This window comes from Neolamprologus multifasciatus, chromosome 19 (genome assembly GCF_963576455.1).
Source record: "Neolamprologus multifasciatus chromosome 19, fNeoMul1.2, whole genome shotgun sequence".
NCBI lineage: Eukaryota > Metazoa > Chordata > Actinopteri > Cichliformes > Cichlidae > Neolamprologus > Neolamprologus multifasciatus.
In genome coordinates this window covers 8397434-8415300 of record NC_140457.1, presented here as the reverse complement: position 1 = coordinate 8415300, position 17867 = coordinate 8397434, and the positions used below count along the sequence as shown (strand labels likewise).

Below are 17867 nucleotides of genomic sequence, written 5' to 3'. Positions count from 1 at the left end.
AAAGAGCTGAGACATGAAGACGTGAGGAAACCATCTGAGACCAAGCCAGGTAATCATTTCATGGTATGAGCAGGGAAAAAAATCCCAAAAAACAAACACACACAGTGGGGTGACCAGGATAGATTTGTGGTCATTTTTGGGTGGCATACACTAAAAATACAGGACTATTTAATCCCTTAAACCACCCACGACTAAAACATTTGGAATGCAGCTAGTGATGGAAAGGATATTTGGTGTATCCAACTGTTTTTCCTTATTCGTGAAAATGGGGTTTACAAATGTAGCACAATTTACGGACAATTGAACTGTGTATTGCTACCTGCGCAGAGGAAATGCCCTTCAAGTAAAACAAAGGGTAGTGCAAAGTTACACATTCAAAAACTTAAAATATCTGCACCATAACCAGTCAAATAAATAGAGAAAAAAAACAAAACAAAACACAAAACAAACAAACCTCAAAGGATTTCATTCAGTGTTTATTTTTAACGAAATATACAGTTTTGTTCAGAACTCATATACAAAATTTACACAAAAACATGAATAACTTAATCATAACAAAAAGAAACTTACAGACGAGTATAATGGAGTTTTATTACACCACGGAGCAACATTAGGAAGGAAACAATGAACAATGGTCCTAAATCTACCTAACATGTTCTTAAGTAATAATTTTTGCTAGAAATTCAGTCTCCCCCCACACACACACACACCAATGCTGCACTAACACATCTTGGAAAACGTGAAAAGGAAGAAAAAAAAAAAAAAGAAAAAAAAGTGGCTCTGATGAAACACAAGAGAGGAAGCAGAACTTATTTCCTCATCTTCTTTCACCCGGTGTGAAAGAACTTTTCAGTTAGTCACATTCAACAGATGTTACAGTGATGTTCATCCTCTGCTTCACAGTGGATTTAAAGCCATTTCAGGTGATGGCGATCACCTGCAAGGCAGTTTTCATGTTTACATGAGGAAAACAAAACAAAAAACGTTTTAATGTGTATTTTATGCGTTTTTAATGAACTTTACTAAATTTAGTTTGCTTTAGATTTCAAGTAGCCCTTTGTGGCACTGGATCTTTGCCATTTTACCATTCGGAGTAATACTGTTTCAAGTTTGTGTGCCAGTTCATGTGCAAAAAAGGCAGAAATAATTAAGGCTGAGACGCATCAGACATCAACAACTTACAGGCCTGTGCAGGCACGACTGAAACATGCGTCATAGAGGATCGATCTGCTCCGAGTTAACCTCGACTCCCTTTCACAAGCGGCACTTCAATCATTGACGGCAGTGCGAGCCCACCGAAGGCAAACATGAGTAGCAAGGCCGCGTCCCGAGCCCCAGCCATGTTTGAGGCTACTGACGGGCCTTCAGCCAATATTTACATGGCAAATAAAAATCGAGTAAGAGTGGTAAGGAGGAATGTTTTTACTGTTAAAGGCTTGTTCCAGTCAGGCAACGCCATCCCATGTCAAAATATCAACTTTAGGAAGCAAATGCCAAAGGAGGCATCGAACAGATGTGCACAAAACCGCAACACCGCCCCACAACTTCACAAGTTTGGAGTCTGTTCACAAAGACGTTTGTTCTAGGACGCGTGTGTAGCAGAGTACAGTCACATCTCTGTTTCTTACAGTCAAAATAAATTGAAATCTCAGACACAGCAATAAGATTTGGCCCTTCATTTTTTTAAAGACATGCTTGGCTCAGATTATATAAAGAACAATGTGCACTGGGATGAACTTTGGTCTATCCTCACTTGGTGGAATTGTGCAACGGGAAACATAAACCCACGTAGCCACTAAATAAAAGCTACCCTTTCCTTCATTCCTTCAATAAATATATTAAAAAACAAAACAAAACACCAATATGGTGATTATAAATACACGAAAATACAGGAAATCAGAAGAAATCCCATGTGAAAGTAGAAAAAACAAAGAAATACTTGCTTCTTTGGACACGACAATAAAATGTTGCTTATAGTTTTTCAAACCGTATAAAACAAAGAAACAGATCAGTCGTTAAATACTCCTGGGGTTATGTGTCACGTACTTTGCAGTTCAGATTCAGCAAGACAAAGAACACGTGCTCAAGAGTTTGATTAGAAATTTGATCTTGACTTCTCATGATCAGACCCCTTCAAAGTGCAATGCAACTTTCCTCTCAAACGCTTCACATTACAATGCTTCACGTGTGTTGCCTTCACGTGTGTTGCCTTCAGGTGTCAGGAGTCTGTGTTTTCCTCCTTTGCATATTCCTCTACCAGTTTCTCGTACGAGTGGCTGTGTTCTGAACCGTCACTCGTGAAGACAGATCCTTCTGACTCGGAGCTTTGCTCCTCCTTGGAGTTCGTCTCAATGTTTTCGTCGCACGTGGTGATGGAGAGTTTTGCTTTAGAATCGTCGTCGTCCTCCTCGTCCTCCTCGAGCTCCTCAGAGTTATTGCTGAGGAAGTTCTCCTCATCAATAAAGGTGATGTTGGCATTTTGGAACATTAGAGAATTGTACTCCTTGGAGTCCCACGCCCTGTGACCGACTGATACACATTCTCTCTCTCCTCCATTCTCCAGATTCACATCCTTGTCAAGCTGGTTCTCAAACATTTGATCATGGTTTAGTTCTAGGTCACCCTCCACCTGATCTTCCTTTAGCAGTAAACCATTGTCTGAGCCCAGGAGGTAGTTCTTAGACTTAGAAAACGCAACAGTGACGCGGTCACTAAAGCTATAGCGCCTCTTTTGACGTGGCGAGCGGTCCAGGCTGAGGATGGTATGGCCGTTAAACATGGGAGCATCGTTGCAACTCTTCGAGCGACCGATCTCTTTAGAGTTACTGACCGTTTTGCTGCCATCTTTTTTGTTGCCAATCTGTTTAATCAGGTCATTGTAGCCTTCCTTCTTCTTGGACAAGAAGCTGAAAATGTTGACATCATTCAGAGTGGGAGGCGAAGTAGGGGAAACTTTGTTAGACTCTTTGTAGTGGCGGAGCTCTTCGAGAGATAGCTTGCGCAGCTTGCGGCGTTTCTTCAGGGCTTTGTGGGCTTCAATCACCATCCGAACTTTCCAGTTAAAGAACAAAGAAAGCCAGGCCAAGCCTAGATAAATCCAAACCTCCACAAAGTAACGATACAGAGGTGGATATTGTTTGTTTGGATCCACACCTGCATGGACAAAGAACAGTGTGAGTGATTTGCATTGAAGTTGAAGGACATCAAGAGGCACCTTATACTATACTAACTTAACTGTCTAAATTTTAGAAGCCAGCTTACCTGCCACCATGTCTCCAAATCCAATTGTGGTCAAGGTAACAAATGAGAAGTACAAGCCATCAATGTAACTCCAACCCTCCTGAGACATGAAGACTAAAGGCGGGAGGACTAAATGGATCAGGACCCCCCAAAGAAGAAAGATAGCCGTGCAGGTAAACTGAGATTTCCTCTGGAGGGAAGAAGGAAAAAAAGTTACTTCAGCTGAACAATAGATGAATGTACTTTTCAAAGAAATTAAAGAAGGGAGTGAGGTATCAGCTTACCAGTGATAGGCCTTTTTTGGTTAAAAATAGGCCCAGGTGCTTGGCTCTACCGCCAAAAAACTTCCCCAGTTCACTGATCCAGGTAAGACACAAAGGCACACCAAACAGGCCATAGAAGATGCAAAACACACGTCCTGCTGATGTTTTCGGAGAAATGTTCCCATAGCCTTAAGAGAGAGAGGGGGAAAAAAAACTCCATTGTATTATACAAATAAGTGGCTCATGATCAAATCTGCAAAACTATGCGGACTGACTACAGTCAGAGTTACAACATCTGATACTCCTGTTGGCTAATTTATAAATAATTTGTTCTTCTGATTTATCTTTGAATTTACTTTTATTATCATTCCTAACAGCATGCTTACATTTGGACAACCTATTGGTTCCTTACTACTCCCTGAAATGTCCTGCGTTGTATAATCAGAAAACAAGAGGCCATTTAATGCAGCATGCATAGATAATTTAAGAGGATTTGAGATTCCTACATTAGATGTAAGCAAGTTATAAAAGACTCCAAGAAGCCACTTGAGCATCTCTTACAATTTGAAGATAAGCACACTGTTGAAATGTATAAAAATGCATGATGTAATGTTACTTTCAAGCAATAAACAATTTTACTGTTCACATCTGAATGGATTGTAAGTTGCTCCGTTGCCTCCAAGAGCTTTTGGACTAAATTCTGTGTAATGGAATCCAAAGGATGTGAAGCTTTTAGGTTTGTTCCCAAGTGTCTCTTCCACTTACAGCTTAAACAGTGAGCAACACTTCACTAATCACAAATGCGAACAAACATTCAGCTCCCGGGACAACACGAAGTCCTTAAAAGGACAAAACTAAAAACATAGATTTTGCAAAAGTGTTAGCTAGCATCTGCCCTACCAACTCAGGGGCCCATTTTCCAGTCACCAAAAGCTTGCTGGCTCACAATATCACCAGCAAAAAAAGAAAAGAAAAGAAGCATATCTGAGTGGAAACACTAGTTGACTAGTTTACCAAATCATTTCAATATTTAACTCTACAGTACTGACTTTGGAAATCACGTAATGGCACAAAACAAAGAAATGCAACTAAAACTGGCTTTCTACAGCAAACTGTTACATATCAATCTGTTACTTAGCTACATAATCACAAAACTATCTGAGATCAGTAGCTTCACAATGTCCAAGTAAACTCTGCCGTCAATATGCTGATACTCGGCTCGGTCTCTAAGTGGTTGCATGACATACACTACAAACAGGACAGACTGTATATCTCATCGCTTTGACTGATACAAACGAGCCCGATCTGGTGTCATTAATAGCTGTCCTCTTAGTTTACACGGCGCTCCTTTAAGATAAAATTTCAGTGTAAATATAAAGACATTTAAAATATAAAAACAACCAAGAGCCCAGCTTTTAAGTGATCCTGCATCCGTTTCATAAATCCAGCTGTCAAACATCCAGAAGAACTTACCGATGGTGGTAATAACTGTAGCGGCAAAGATAACGGCATTTGGCCAGTTCCAGTTATTAAACGTCTTATTGCCTGTTATTGTGACCCCTTGGCCTGCAGCATCTGACACCACCTGGGGACAATAAACAAAGACTGTGCATGAGAAAAGGCTGGACTTTGTCTTAGAGAGAATTAAAGATAGAACAACAGATGGGTGCCATCAACTAGCATTTAGAAAACAGTCCACCGAGCTCAGTACAAGAACACAGGAAGTGCATCCTGTGCAACCTGCGTTTCTTCTAGCACATCCTTCCTGTGATATGCTGACAGTATCTAGAGTACTACTGATGAGCTGAAACGTCACTCTGGCACCCTTGAGACTCATCTTTAACCTGAGGGCTTTGTAGTCTAAGCCTTTGCTTACTTTGGTAGAGAAATAGGAAGGCAAGCACTGCAAACCTAAACACCCATTTCATAATCGCATGATTATGCAGCATTAAAAAGATCAGGTAGTTTGAAAGCAGTTCTTTTGTTGGACTGTTTTTCCTTTTCCCAAGACCCAAAAACCCGGTTTAACCAAGTTATGTGTGGAATATGTCAGCCAACTCTTTCAATGACACGTTGAAATCCAGACAATGAGGCAAAAGGCGCTTAATCAATCATCCCCAACCATACGTGTCCATCCACAACCACAACAAAAACTGAATTTTTCCTCCTGGGAATTAGCAAACACCCGACCATGTGTGCCGGGACAATGCACTACCCCACGCTCTCTCTCCCCGAGGGCTGAAAAGGGAGGAAATGTGCAGGCATTGGCAAAATTCACATAAGCCCTCAAGTCCTGAAAGATGCTTGGTTCTCTAATAATAACAGGCCTGTTACAGTTCTCCTCTGTAATTACCAGAACAAGGGGAGGCCAGTCTTTTGTCTTCTGAAACAACACAGTTGGACTGTTGGGCTTTAGGATGACAGCGGTGATGACCAAGTTTGTTTTCAATCCATGACTAGAAATTAAAGAGGAAAAACCTCAGTCGTTTGCTGTTCGCTTACGCACTTTTGCCAATCCTCCCAGCAACCCAGCACATCTAATGACTGCTTACATTTATATGCATGGGGTAAACTACTTATTGGCCATGTTGAGGCTTAAATTTTGCTTGCATAAAACTGATTACAGGAACTGCAACTGCATGTACCAGATGATCAGAGCAAGCATCTAACTTAGAGAATAATCTACCTGCATAAAAGAAAGAAAATGTAGCATTGTATCAGACTCCTCTTGGTTAGAGGTAGGAAAAAGAGTTTAGGATCTAAGAAGATTTTTAGAATATGTGTCACAGATAAACAGGCTAATTGGCTGGATATAAACAATATTTGGTCAAGTCTACGGTCAGCCCTTTTTTGGGCACGTATAAAAATATGCTAATTCCATCATCCTTCCTTTTTATTTTGCTGACCTTGAGTGGAGAGCTGTACACCTACACTCGTATGAGACTACAGTGTGATCCATTTTTCTTTCACTTTTGTCCACTTTTCCCCCACAATCAAAGGATCCCTAAAAGTTTGAGGATTTTGAATTCTTGCATGCATTGCACATCCACGCTTGTGCAAACATATCACCAATCGCTGGCTGCTGCACTGTCGGCAAAAAAAACTAGAACATTTTAACACAAGTTAAAAAGCTATTACGCAAGCTGCCAGGGTGGAGAGATCTATGTACAGATCTCCTCTCTTGATGAACAAAACAGGTGGCACCAAAACCAGCAAGCTGAGGAACCTGAATAAGATGAAGGATGCTTTGCAGCCTCTGAATGAACAGATGGGGAAAAACGCATGGTATTAGCTAGCTTACCAGGCATGTGAATCATGTTAGAAAGTTTAACAGAGACTCCCACTGGTGCTTTGTTCCACAGTACTACTCACTAATCTTTTCAAAGGCTGTGTCATAGAGAGTGTATTAAAAAAATGCACCTATTCAGCTGATCAACAAAGGTCTCTTTAACCTTATAAATTCTATATACAGATATAACATGTCATCTTCTAGATGATAATGACTCTCCAAGAATCTAATATGCACAACAAACATGGCTCTAATCTGAGCAATGCACTTTTTAGACCTGAAAAACCTGTCTGGTTTTTGTTCTGTGTCAGACTTTGATAGCTTGGGCTGCTTTAATGCAGAGTGATGGCATTTCTAATAACACAACTAACTTTCAGGAAATCATGGTGGATATTTAATCTCAAGATGAAGCAATAAATAATAAGTAATTCGTTCATTACTCTGAAACTGATGTGAACTCTTCACCTCATTCTCGCATTATACAGACTGAGGATGTTCATAGTCTGTCTGGCAGATATACTTGGCTCAAGTTTAGCACATATAAAGCTACTGATTCACCAGAATAGAATGAGCACAGCAAAGGCTGACGCATGGAAGCAAGTACCACATACCTCCGGTGTATGTCAGTCAAATAGAAAATGTGATGACATCTAAAATTAAAGCAGACTGAAAATGCAAGTCTTCAAATTTCTTGTGTTTACACAACTAAACTTTCTCTCGAACAAGCTCTGCAGAGCTAAAAGTATGTGAAAGGTTAAAAGGTCAGCCAGAGGCCACCCCAGGTCACTAATGAGCATGAGGAATGAGCAAAAAGCACAAAAGTGTGTTTGTGTCAAAACGGGACCAAACAAGCTCAGGAGGAAGCTGTTAAACTGGCTTCATCACATGTCTGCCACTGTCCAAATAGTAGCTAAACCACACAGATTAAACTCCCGCTGGGCAGCTTATTTTGCAAATAAAGTGATCACAGAATGTAAAGTTTATTTATAAAACGTTTATCTCTGAATGCACAAATTAAAAAAAAAAAAAGTAAAATAAAAAGATATTTGGCAAATCTTGTTAAGCAAACTGCATTTTCCCCAATTTGCACACAGAGCACATGACAAATTAAACGAGGAGGGAAAATGAATAAAATGCTGCTTTCAATAAAATGAACCACACAAAGTCTTCACTGCATTACTGGACTATAACATTAATGACAGCAAGATGCTTGTAACTTTAAGCAGGTTTAACATGCTTTAACGCCTCTCTAACATGATAAAGTTTTATGTGAGAACTTCTGAATGGCACACTTTTAGTTACGTCAGAACAAAGACTGCTTATTAATTAGAGAAAGAACAAACAAATTTAACTGTTGTGGAGTTGGGCAATATCTTCAAATCTTCCAAATGGAGATCTGCGTGCGACCGCTCTCCCCACTGCCTCAGTCACAAAATGAGGAAAAAAAATAAATAAATCCACCCCTTGCAATGACGCCAGAATCATTTTCACATAAAAAAACCAAACAAAACCCATGGCAGACACACATAGCCCAGAATCAGCCCATGGACCATCCTAATCCAGCCCCCGAACACCCAAAAGAAGGAGTGAAACAACTCCACCTCAAAAAAAAAAAAAAAAAAAAAGGAAATGCAGCTTTATGTTAATGCATCTTGAGCTGATGGATGTAATAAGTCTGTATTCAACTCCATTTCAACTGAAAGTAGCCCAGTTATATGCAAACAAGCGCTTTCTGTAATGAGCAGCCACACCTTGACTTTAATGCTTTCAATAGTTCTGTCATTAGAGTGCATCGTTTTACATCACAATATACAAATAACTAACATTACCATTTGTACCATTTGTGTCTCTCACGTAAAGTTCCCGGACCAATTATCTGTTCCACCAAAGTTAGAGAAGAGCATAATTCTGTGTCTCACGTTTTCACAGTGTGCCATTTTTGTTTGTAATTCAGAGCTACAATCTTGTCCACTGAAAAGACAGAGATGAAATCTTTAAATATTTCAAATGACACCACTGTGTCACAAAAAAGTAAAAATAAACAACCCAGCCCAACACTAACACACATCGCATGACAGAACACAGTTCACTCCTCTACTAAAAGCTCCTTTCATTTCTGTATAACTAACTGAAAGTTTACCACTCTGCTGCAGGACACTGATAAGAAAAACTAACAGTTAAGAAAAGAAAAAAAAAAACCCTCCACAATGACAAACTGTTATCAGGACAGTGGCAGCTCAACATACCACTCCAGCTCTGTGTTTTTCCACTTTCAGTACAACAGAACCAAACAGCAGTGTACAAAAGCCCTTTCTGAGCTGCAATTAATGAAGAAACTGAAGCTCTTCTGTCTCATTATGTATTGATTCCTCAAATGTCAGTAACAGTACTGACATCTGACTGCATGTACGGTACTGCAACCAAAGATCCAAGCATGAAGAAAAGCAACAACAACAACAACGTCTTCAAACATTTTTAGGATAAATGAAGTAAAAGTAAAGGAAAAAAAGGACTATCCATCTTTTTCATGGATTTAATGAATGTATAAAAAAGGGGAATAAAATTGTAAGCCAGTAAAAGAGAAAAGATTTTTATATCCAAGATGGTGAAATCAAGATTTGTGAGTGGTTGCTTTGAATTAGGTTGTTACCATCACATGCAGGCTTGCTTTACTGACACCACAGAGTGTTCTTTATTATCCAATTTATTGAGTTTATTAGTATTTAAGTAAATTAAACCAAGCTCATTGAAGGTTCAGAGGAAACAGGCCTTATCTGGAGAGAGGCTGCACTGACCTAAATGCTGAATCAGCATGTACAGACACTGTATAGCATGTGCCGTTATCTGGATAAATGCTACAGATTATTTAATCCTTGCTTCAGCACGGTTTCCTCATGCTATTACTGCACAACACAACCCTTAAAACTTAATGTACAAATATCTGTTGGACTACTCTGCTTGCCCACATTTTCTATCAGATATCCTGGTGAAAGTTTTCATATTAAACATGGCCAAAGTTTAAAAAAAAAAAAAAAGAAGAAAAAAAAGAAAAAGGTCAGTGTATATTCAAGTAATCCTTGTGAGCCCTGTGTATTTGACTGCAATTAAAAAGATGCCAGACTGTTGAAGACTTTGCTGAGAATCTGCAAAAATTGGTGCTGCGACCATCATGATCTTTGTGACATTCACTCGCATCTGGAGAGATGGATCTGATGCTGAGGCGTTGGGATTTACAAGGAAGTGATGCTTCATAGAGTTGTGCTCAGAAGTGTACATACACGCATGTGCATGAATATCATCGGTTCTTTTTCCAGGATGGCTATACTGTAAAGGGACAGATATCCATGCAGAATTAGGCCAAAAGCTCATTGATGGCTACCAGAAGCATCTGAGGTGCAACTATATGGACATTTATCCAAATATTAGCATGTCTGTAATTACATATCTGGCCTGTATGAGTGGATTAGAGAAAATCCAAAATGAATTCAAACCACCTAATTTCATTTTTTACAATTATTAACAAAATATCAACAGCTCAAAGAAATCGTTAAACTGATTTAATTGCTTTGACGATGATGGCTGCCAGCTGGGGAAATCCTCCTCTGTTGTATTGGTTAGGCTGATCTGAGTTCTATGATTGTGTATTGGTCAAGTTAGTCGAACTTTGTAGAAAGTAAAAGGCATGTGCACAAACAAACAGATCTCATTTCCACGAGATGTTATGATGCTGTGCTTCATTAGAGAATGAATACTGTACTTGTTAGAGCCCTAGATAATCACATGTTTTGTTTTTGTTTTTGAATGAGTCCGGACTCCATATTTTTGGCCCTAATGTTAGTCAGCGCAAACAACTACCAACTTTATGTCACACTTGAAAATGTACAAATATTTAAGACTCAAGGCTCCTTTAGATCAGTGTCTACATCTAATCATGTGCTCACCCATGATGGAAAACAATCCTGGCTTTAATTGGGACTCAGCTCAGTTTAACCTCCTGGAGACTAATGTATGAGTTTTGAAGAGCACCTTAAGGGAGTCACCTACACCCTACAGAAACTTACAGGGCGCACCCTGTGATTTCTTCACTTTCCAAAATGAGGAACAAAGTCTTGGTTATCACAAGTCAGTGACCGGTGGACAACATTTCCAGGCACATGACAAAATAAGCTGTCCCCAGAAACAGAGAGCCACTTCTCTTTTCTGCTTCTTTTGAATTTCTTGCCAAATGCGTGAAAGTAGGACTGGGCGATATATCGAGTTTTTAAATATATCTATATATTTTTATTTGAGATATGAGATGTGACAATATCGTTTATATCGATAGTCTATGTTACGTCATAATTATACTTGTGGAGACGCAAGTTTGCTTCTCTTTTGCCTACTTTTGTCTCTCCCACGCACGGGGGCTGCAAGGCCTAAAATCCTTTCATTTTCTCGACAGTGTGCCTTATGTATGAATTCTGGTTGTGCTTACTGACCTCGAACGGTTTTTATGTGGTACACGGTGCTCAGCAATCTGTCAAAAAATGTTTTAGTACGATTTTGTAAGCTGCGAAGTCACACCACTTGATGGATTGTCGGCGCATTACGGCTACTGTAGCCAGGAGCCTCGCGGAGTGATACGTACTGTGCTTCAACATAATATTACTGTATTGTGTGCGTATATGGACCATAAATGGCACCTGTAAGAGACACTGTTACAAAGAGGATTTTAAACTCAAGGCTGTCAGTCATGCAGTAGAACTTGGGAACAGAGCAGCTGCACAATCTGTCTTTGTTATTATGCTCAGTGTCTTTTAGTTTACATTTGACTGCACAGAGTTTTTTGTTATGCACAAAAACGTTTTATTTTATTTATGGAGCATTATTATTTAATAAATGCTGATAATTTATTTGAGTAATTTTTTCATGTACATCTACACTGTATGTTAATAAAAGTGCCTGTGTGAGATCTGGGACACAGCTTTGACTAAGAACTCTCTTTTTGTTCTTACTTTATGGCTTTAAAAAAAATAAATATCAAGACATATAACGTATATTGCCATCCAGCTAAAGAACCTCAAGAAATGAATTTTGGGTCATATCGCCCAGTCCTACGTGAAAGTGCTAAAAACATCTTGTTCAGACTCAAATTTATTTCTTTTTAAGTTAAAAAAAAACAACCCCCCCCTAAAAATACAGATTTTCTTAGCAAGAAAAAAACCTTGGAGAAAAAAAAAAACAAAAAAAAAACTTTCCATCAGAGACTGAAAAATAGTTAAATCTTAAAATATATTAGTGAATCTGCTAGTGTGGATGGCTGTGTGCCTGCCAGTTTCTTTTAAAACTCAGACTCATCCATGGAGAGACTGCACTTTAAAGCACCAACTACACATGCATTCTTCAAGTGGACTTCAAAGAGTGACCACTGGTCTGGTTATCTGCAGTTTTCCATGTTTACAACAGAGCATAATCCCACCGTAGACTGACGGTTAACCTGGTAACGCAGCAGATAATCAGAGGATACAAGCACTACAATTTGTATGTTTGTCTGGAGCCAGTCATTTGAAACAAACAAAAATCCTATAATTCACTTGCATTTTCAGGAAGTGGACACCTTTTTCCAAGATCATTTAAAGTCATTTTACTGCAGAATTCTAACCACACAGAGTTTGAGTGGAGGTTTTTTTTCCCTTCTTTTTTTTTTTTTTTTTTTGGGGGGGGGGGGGGGGGGGGGGGGGAGATTGTGGGGAGTCAGATTTATAGCGTCAGTTTATTTTACTCATGCCAATGGGAGTAACAACTGAGCTGTACCTCTTACCAAACTATTTAGAGGCTTCTGAGTAATGTCAGACTTCTAAAAACATGACTTAACACCAAAGCCGTTCCAGTCTGGATGATTTCAGCTCAAGATAAATTTTCTTCCAAGAGATGCCACATACCTTAAAATTGGCTGACTTCTTGATTTTTTCAGAAGGCTAAAAAGAAAAGGCCTAAAATTGTTACCTGTTGTGCTACATAGCACAGTTTGAAGTGATAGAGAAGCCATCTTGGTGTATATGATAGGCAGGATAATGATGACGTAACTGGTAAAAATCTGCAGATTGTACATAAAAGATGGATATAGCCACTGAGATGTAACCGACTGGTTTGAGAAGGCAGGTTTTGAAACATCGAGCTGAGGGTGACAAGTAAGGTGTGAACCTGCCTGGCAAACTAAAAGATATTCATATGGTAGCAACCTGTCAGTCTCAAGTTAGCATTAGGAAGAATGCTGATTGACCACATTATGGCACTGGATTCATTTTGCAGACCAAGAATATGCATCACACATTTTTTTAAGCTTTAACACTTATTTAATATTGTGTGCACAGGCCTCGGGACTACACATGGAAACTAGCTACTAGCTAAATGTAGTACATCTTTTCTCTTACGAGATTAGTGTATAGTGGTAATGAAGAATACAACAAAATGTGCTTCTATTTGTGCCATAATTGCTTAAAGATAAAAACCAAACCCGAACAAATAAAACACCACTTGCTGCAAATGCAGCTCAGAACACTTTTTTTACCTGCATGTGTAAATTTCAGCTCCTCCTCCTCTTGTCTATTCTGGGCTGTAACAGAAAGCACACTGCTTCCACTTCTCTTATAACAGCTACTGCTTTCAGGAAACTTCAATCGTTTTTGTGGGAGAGATAATGTTCACACACCCCCCGCTGAACTTTTAGCAGCTTCTCAAGAGCCAACGTTGATGGGCCATAAAATCCAATCTGCAAACTGTGACCACTTCAAGGCTCCTGCAGTTAATAGTAAAACTCATTGTTAATAAAACAGAACTTTTACAATAGTGTTACCGTCTCTCGTTAAGCTTGCTTACATTTGAGTTAACGAGCTGGGCAGAGTTTCCACAGTGGAAATCTAATAGAATCTCCTTAAAAAAAATCTTATTATTATTAAACTGACTGTAATGCTTTTGCAGCAGGTGTTTCAGCAAACAGCAACAGAGGAAACATAATACCACAAGAGGAGAACAACTGTCTGCGCAGCTGGAAGAACATGTCAATGTGACCCCCCACACACGCACACACACCCAACATCTTAGGCAACATCATGTTGCCTAAGACTTCAGGGAGAAAACAGAAGCAGGAGTCATTTCTGCTGCAGCTGAGCAGCTACTAACACCAAATAAACTTCTCCCACTCAGCTGATTTATAGCAGCAGCTGCTGCTTAAAGGGAAACTGCCAAAACCTCTCAGCCATATTATTCTCAACTACATTCATATGCAGATTTGGCCGCTTCAGGGGTTTTGGCTGTTTGAGACTCTTTCAACTGCCCAAACACAAAGAAGCAGAAGGAGGAGACCGGGGAGGGGGGAATCCCCCCCCCCCAAAATACTGGGTGCAAAAAAAAAAAAAAAAAAAGGGGGGGGGGGGGGGTAGAAACAGGTTGAGACATGTTCCAAGTGCAAAATGTGAGAAACAGGACCCAGATACCGTCTAAATTTTCACCTCCGGCAGATGGTGAGGCTTCTCTCCTTTCTCTGATGCGTCCCAGAAAGCAATGAATGCCTGGCCCAAATATGGGAGTATTCTTTGACCTTTACTGATGCTCCCAACTCTGAAATAATCCGAGCGATTATATCGGCCACTTGTTGGGTGTGTTGGCACTCGGGATGCGTCAGGCCCTTGCACCTCTTTCCTGCACTGAAACAGAGCTGAAAGTGCCACAAGTAGCCTGAATATGTCCCAAATATGACTTCTATGGATTGTGATAAAGTATGTAATGATGATAAAACAAATACTTTGAGCATTCATTTTCACACAGCACAAATTCATTCACAGTTTAGCTCATCTAAAGTGTCAAGATGACAAAAGGAGAAGCTTTGGTCTTCAAGATCCTTCTAGAAGTAGTGTGTTTCTGCAGGTGATCCTTTGGAAGGACTTCTAACACTGGGAGCATTGCATGCCAAGAAAAGGTGTCAGTTGGTGGCTTCAGCTCACCATCAACCCATGCTGAGCCAGCATGGGTTATTCCCAGTTTTGGGGGGCCCAAATGCAATTAATGAAAAATCCATTTTAACTGATAAAGTTGGATCTTTGGCTGATTCAAGGAAGCTAGAAAACTGCAAATACAGGCCAAACAGTTTGTTTCAGCACTCTTCTTCTCCAGTGTAGGACTTCCCTCCAAGTTCAGATTCAACAAATGGAAACCAAAAGGTCATAAAGCTCTGACAGTCGAAGTAAATGAACAAACAGCATTGCGTGGGGGAAACAAACAAAAAATTACATGATTGGTGACATATTGTGGCCATTCAGTGCTGACGGGGGAAACCACAGAGGTCAGTGGCCCCGTTTTTTTGGTAAAGAAACTGCCACCGTGACAAGAAAGTAAATGGAACAACAAGTACTGCAGATTTTAAGATCTGAGGTCACAGATTAGGACATCCACACCCACATAATCACTGCTTTAGATACACTGTCAAGTTTAAAAGTAATAAAATAATTATCCTAATCATTAGGCATGGACAGCAGGACGCCAGCAAAGATAATAAGACGGTTTGATGATAATCATCACATGAGTTCTGGTCCTGTAAATTTTAAGATTGGGGGCATGTAAACAGTTGAAGCCAAGTTATCTCTCCTGTTAACCTTTTTTTCTGCATCAATTTCTCATGGTGGAAATTTGTTAATCTATGATTTATAAAGGACTAAAAATAGGCACCGTTTAGTAGTGAATTTATATATTGATGAAACTGCGCCAAAAGTCGAGCCAGTCTGACAGCAGCTGGTTAATCAGGCCAGGGGGTTTGTGTCGTAAAAGCTTACAAACTAGCTGGGGCCCAATAAACACTCAAGTGTCCAGTGCCTTCCAGTAAAACTAAACAGGAAGTTTTCTTCATGCAGCTGTGAAACACAAAATGAAACGTTTGAATGAAGATGTCCATACCTCCAATATTCTGTCCAAATCCCCCCCGGACAAGCACGGATATTTCTCCAGTATTTTGTCCTTCTGGGCATTGTACTGCTTTACAGCCTGGTTCCAGTTGGGCTCCTCTAGCACCTGAAAAATGGCTGCCCCGATGGACAGGTAAAAAATGATGGCAGAGGTCAACAAGGGACCTTTATCTACCATACTTCTGCACAAAGGCTCGGAGAGCGCGCGGGACGGGGGAGAAAGACAGAGGGAGGGGGGGCAGATAAGAGCAGGAACCGAAGCTATGCAGAGTTCATACTCTGCAAGTTTAGCAAAAGTTTCCCAGAAAGAACAGCTGACAGCATCGGGCTCCGGACAGGGAAAGCTTTTAAAAGCGCTTCAAAAAGCTCGTTGAGCGTGCGCGCGCGGAGCTGCAGGAGTAGTAATGTGTCCACGTGCGCAACCAGTGGTAAACTGAGCGCTGAGAGCAGCAGACTGCAAATGAAGAACAACGGGACCGAGCACCGCCCACGAGTGAACCGTTCTGAAATCCGCTTCCTTCTTTCCCTGTTTTCTTTTCCTACAGGTGCAGTCCTGAACACCGTTTACACATCCAAACCTCTTTACATCGCAGAAGCTACAGTCAAAAAGAATGAAAATTTTTAAGAGATCACTAGAGCAGGGGCGTTTCCACGTTTTTTTTCTTCTTTTTTTGTAACAGGGTGGCCAAGAGCAAGGGGCCCCACAGGAAATTAGTGTGGAAAATTGGTGTAGAAAAAGTCTGGCTACGATTTTCAGGGTTGCCTGCAGGCCCAGGTCCTCACACAGATGGTTTTATTCAGTGTCAGGTTATTATGTATTTTATTTTATGTATTTAATCTCAATTTCATAGGCATTTCCTGTTTTCATTGTCCTACTTGTGGCAATGCCAATAGATACCTCATACATTTTATTGTGGTAAGCACCAAAACACCTAGAAGATTCAAACCCAGGACCTTTCTGTTCCAGTTGCTTTGGACTCTGAATGTGTTACAATTCACAGTCGTGAAGTCAGCTTGTTCCGACAGTTATTATAGTAAACTAAGTAAAAGTAAATTAATTCAATTCAATTCAAAATTATGCTAAAAAATAACAATTAACCATTAATTAAAACCACACTGTGCACTTGCAAAACAAACTAAATAAAATAGAAATAAACAGCTAATGTCTTAGTTTTAGAATTTCTGAATGGGATCAGATTCTGAGGTTTTACTACGTCCATCTACATATGACAGATGCACACACTTTGCCTTCAAAATAAAAGTCCTCAATGGGTTTCAGTGTTAACATCGAAAAAGAGCCAGAATTCTAAATAATAATGTGAATAAGTAATAATAAAAAGAAGTAAAAGAAAAAAGCTCTTTAAACACAGTTAATGTGGCCTTTGTTATAATATTGTTTGGCTCACTACCTATGCCTACATTCCATCCAGTTAAAGATTACTTATTTATTCCATTTATACAGACAGTTTGGTAGGAATTTACATGGATAGAGTGATGTAATTGTCATGACAGGGGCCAGTGATACAATAAAGTTAAAGTTCAAGTTAAATAAGCTTTCTGTCACAATACCATAGACTTAAATATACATCCCAAACCTTTATAAAATACAGAAACTGATGAACGATCTCCCCCTCAGGCTATCAATTCTGCAAAAGGGCAGTGTTTGAAATGATTTGTATTCCAGAACATGAATTTCCCATCCTTATTTTTATGCCATCTCCATATGCACAAAATTTATATTTTCCATTTTTTAAGCATTAAAAAAAGTCCACATTTGGAGGGTGGTTGGGCTAGTGTTGGAGTGAATTATTTAGCAACCGCAGACCCAACTTTTACACTTCATTTGAATTTTTTAATCTGTCATTCATTAAAATATGTGACTCAGTTGCTTCATTTTTCAGCTCTGGAGATGCATGCTTGGCTCTAAAATCGAAGCCACAACCCCTAATGTGGGGTTTCTTCTTCTAGTGTTGGTTATTCAATGTTATTTCTTTGCACCAGGGGCAAGAAAGCATGAAATTTGTAGACGTCTTAAATGTGGTGTGCTATGATTTAAAAGTGAGCTTCTCTCCTGCTTCGCTGTAAAACCAGAAGACTCTGGTTTTGGGAGGTTTTTTTTTTACTGCTGCTACAAAATTA

The 17867-nt window shown here is 39.7% G+C and overlaps 1 protein-coding gene across 2 annotated transcripts; it reads right to left on the bottom strand.

Moving 5' to 3' along the window:
- Positions 1-244: 244 nt before the first annotated feature.
- kcnk5a (potassium channel, subfamily K, member 5a) lies at positions 245-16514 on the bottom strand. 2 transcript variants are annotated; one of them, XM_085144416.1, is made up of 6 exons: positions 15721-15832; positions 13343-13570; positions 4977-5088; positions 3525-3691; positions 3262-3430; positions 245-3153 (listed from the first exon to the last, which is right to left on the bottom strand). In XM_085144416.1, the coding sequence occupies exons 2-6, from the start codon at positions 13346-13348 to the stop codon at positions 2219-2221; spliced, it is 1389 nt and encodes a 462-aa protein (XP_085000542.1). In that variant the 5' UTR covers positions 13349-13570; positions 15721-15832; the 3' UTR covers positions 245-2218. The 2 variants fall into 2 exon arrangements, with proteins under 2 accessions (XP_085000542.1, XP_085000541.1); XM_085144415.1 differs by lacking the exon at positions 13343-13570 and having other exon boundaries at positions 15721-16514.
- Positions 16515-17867: the final 1353 nt, after the last annotated feature.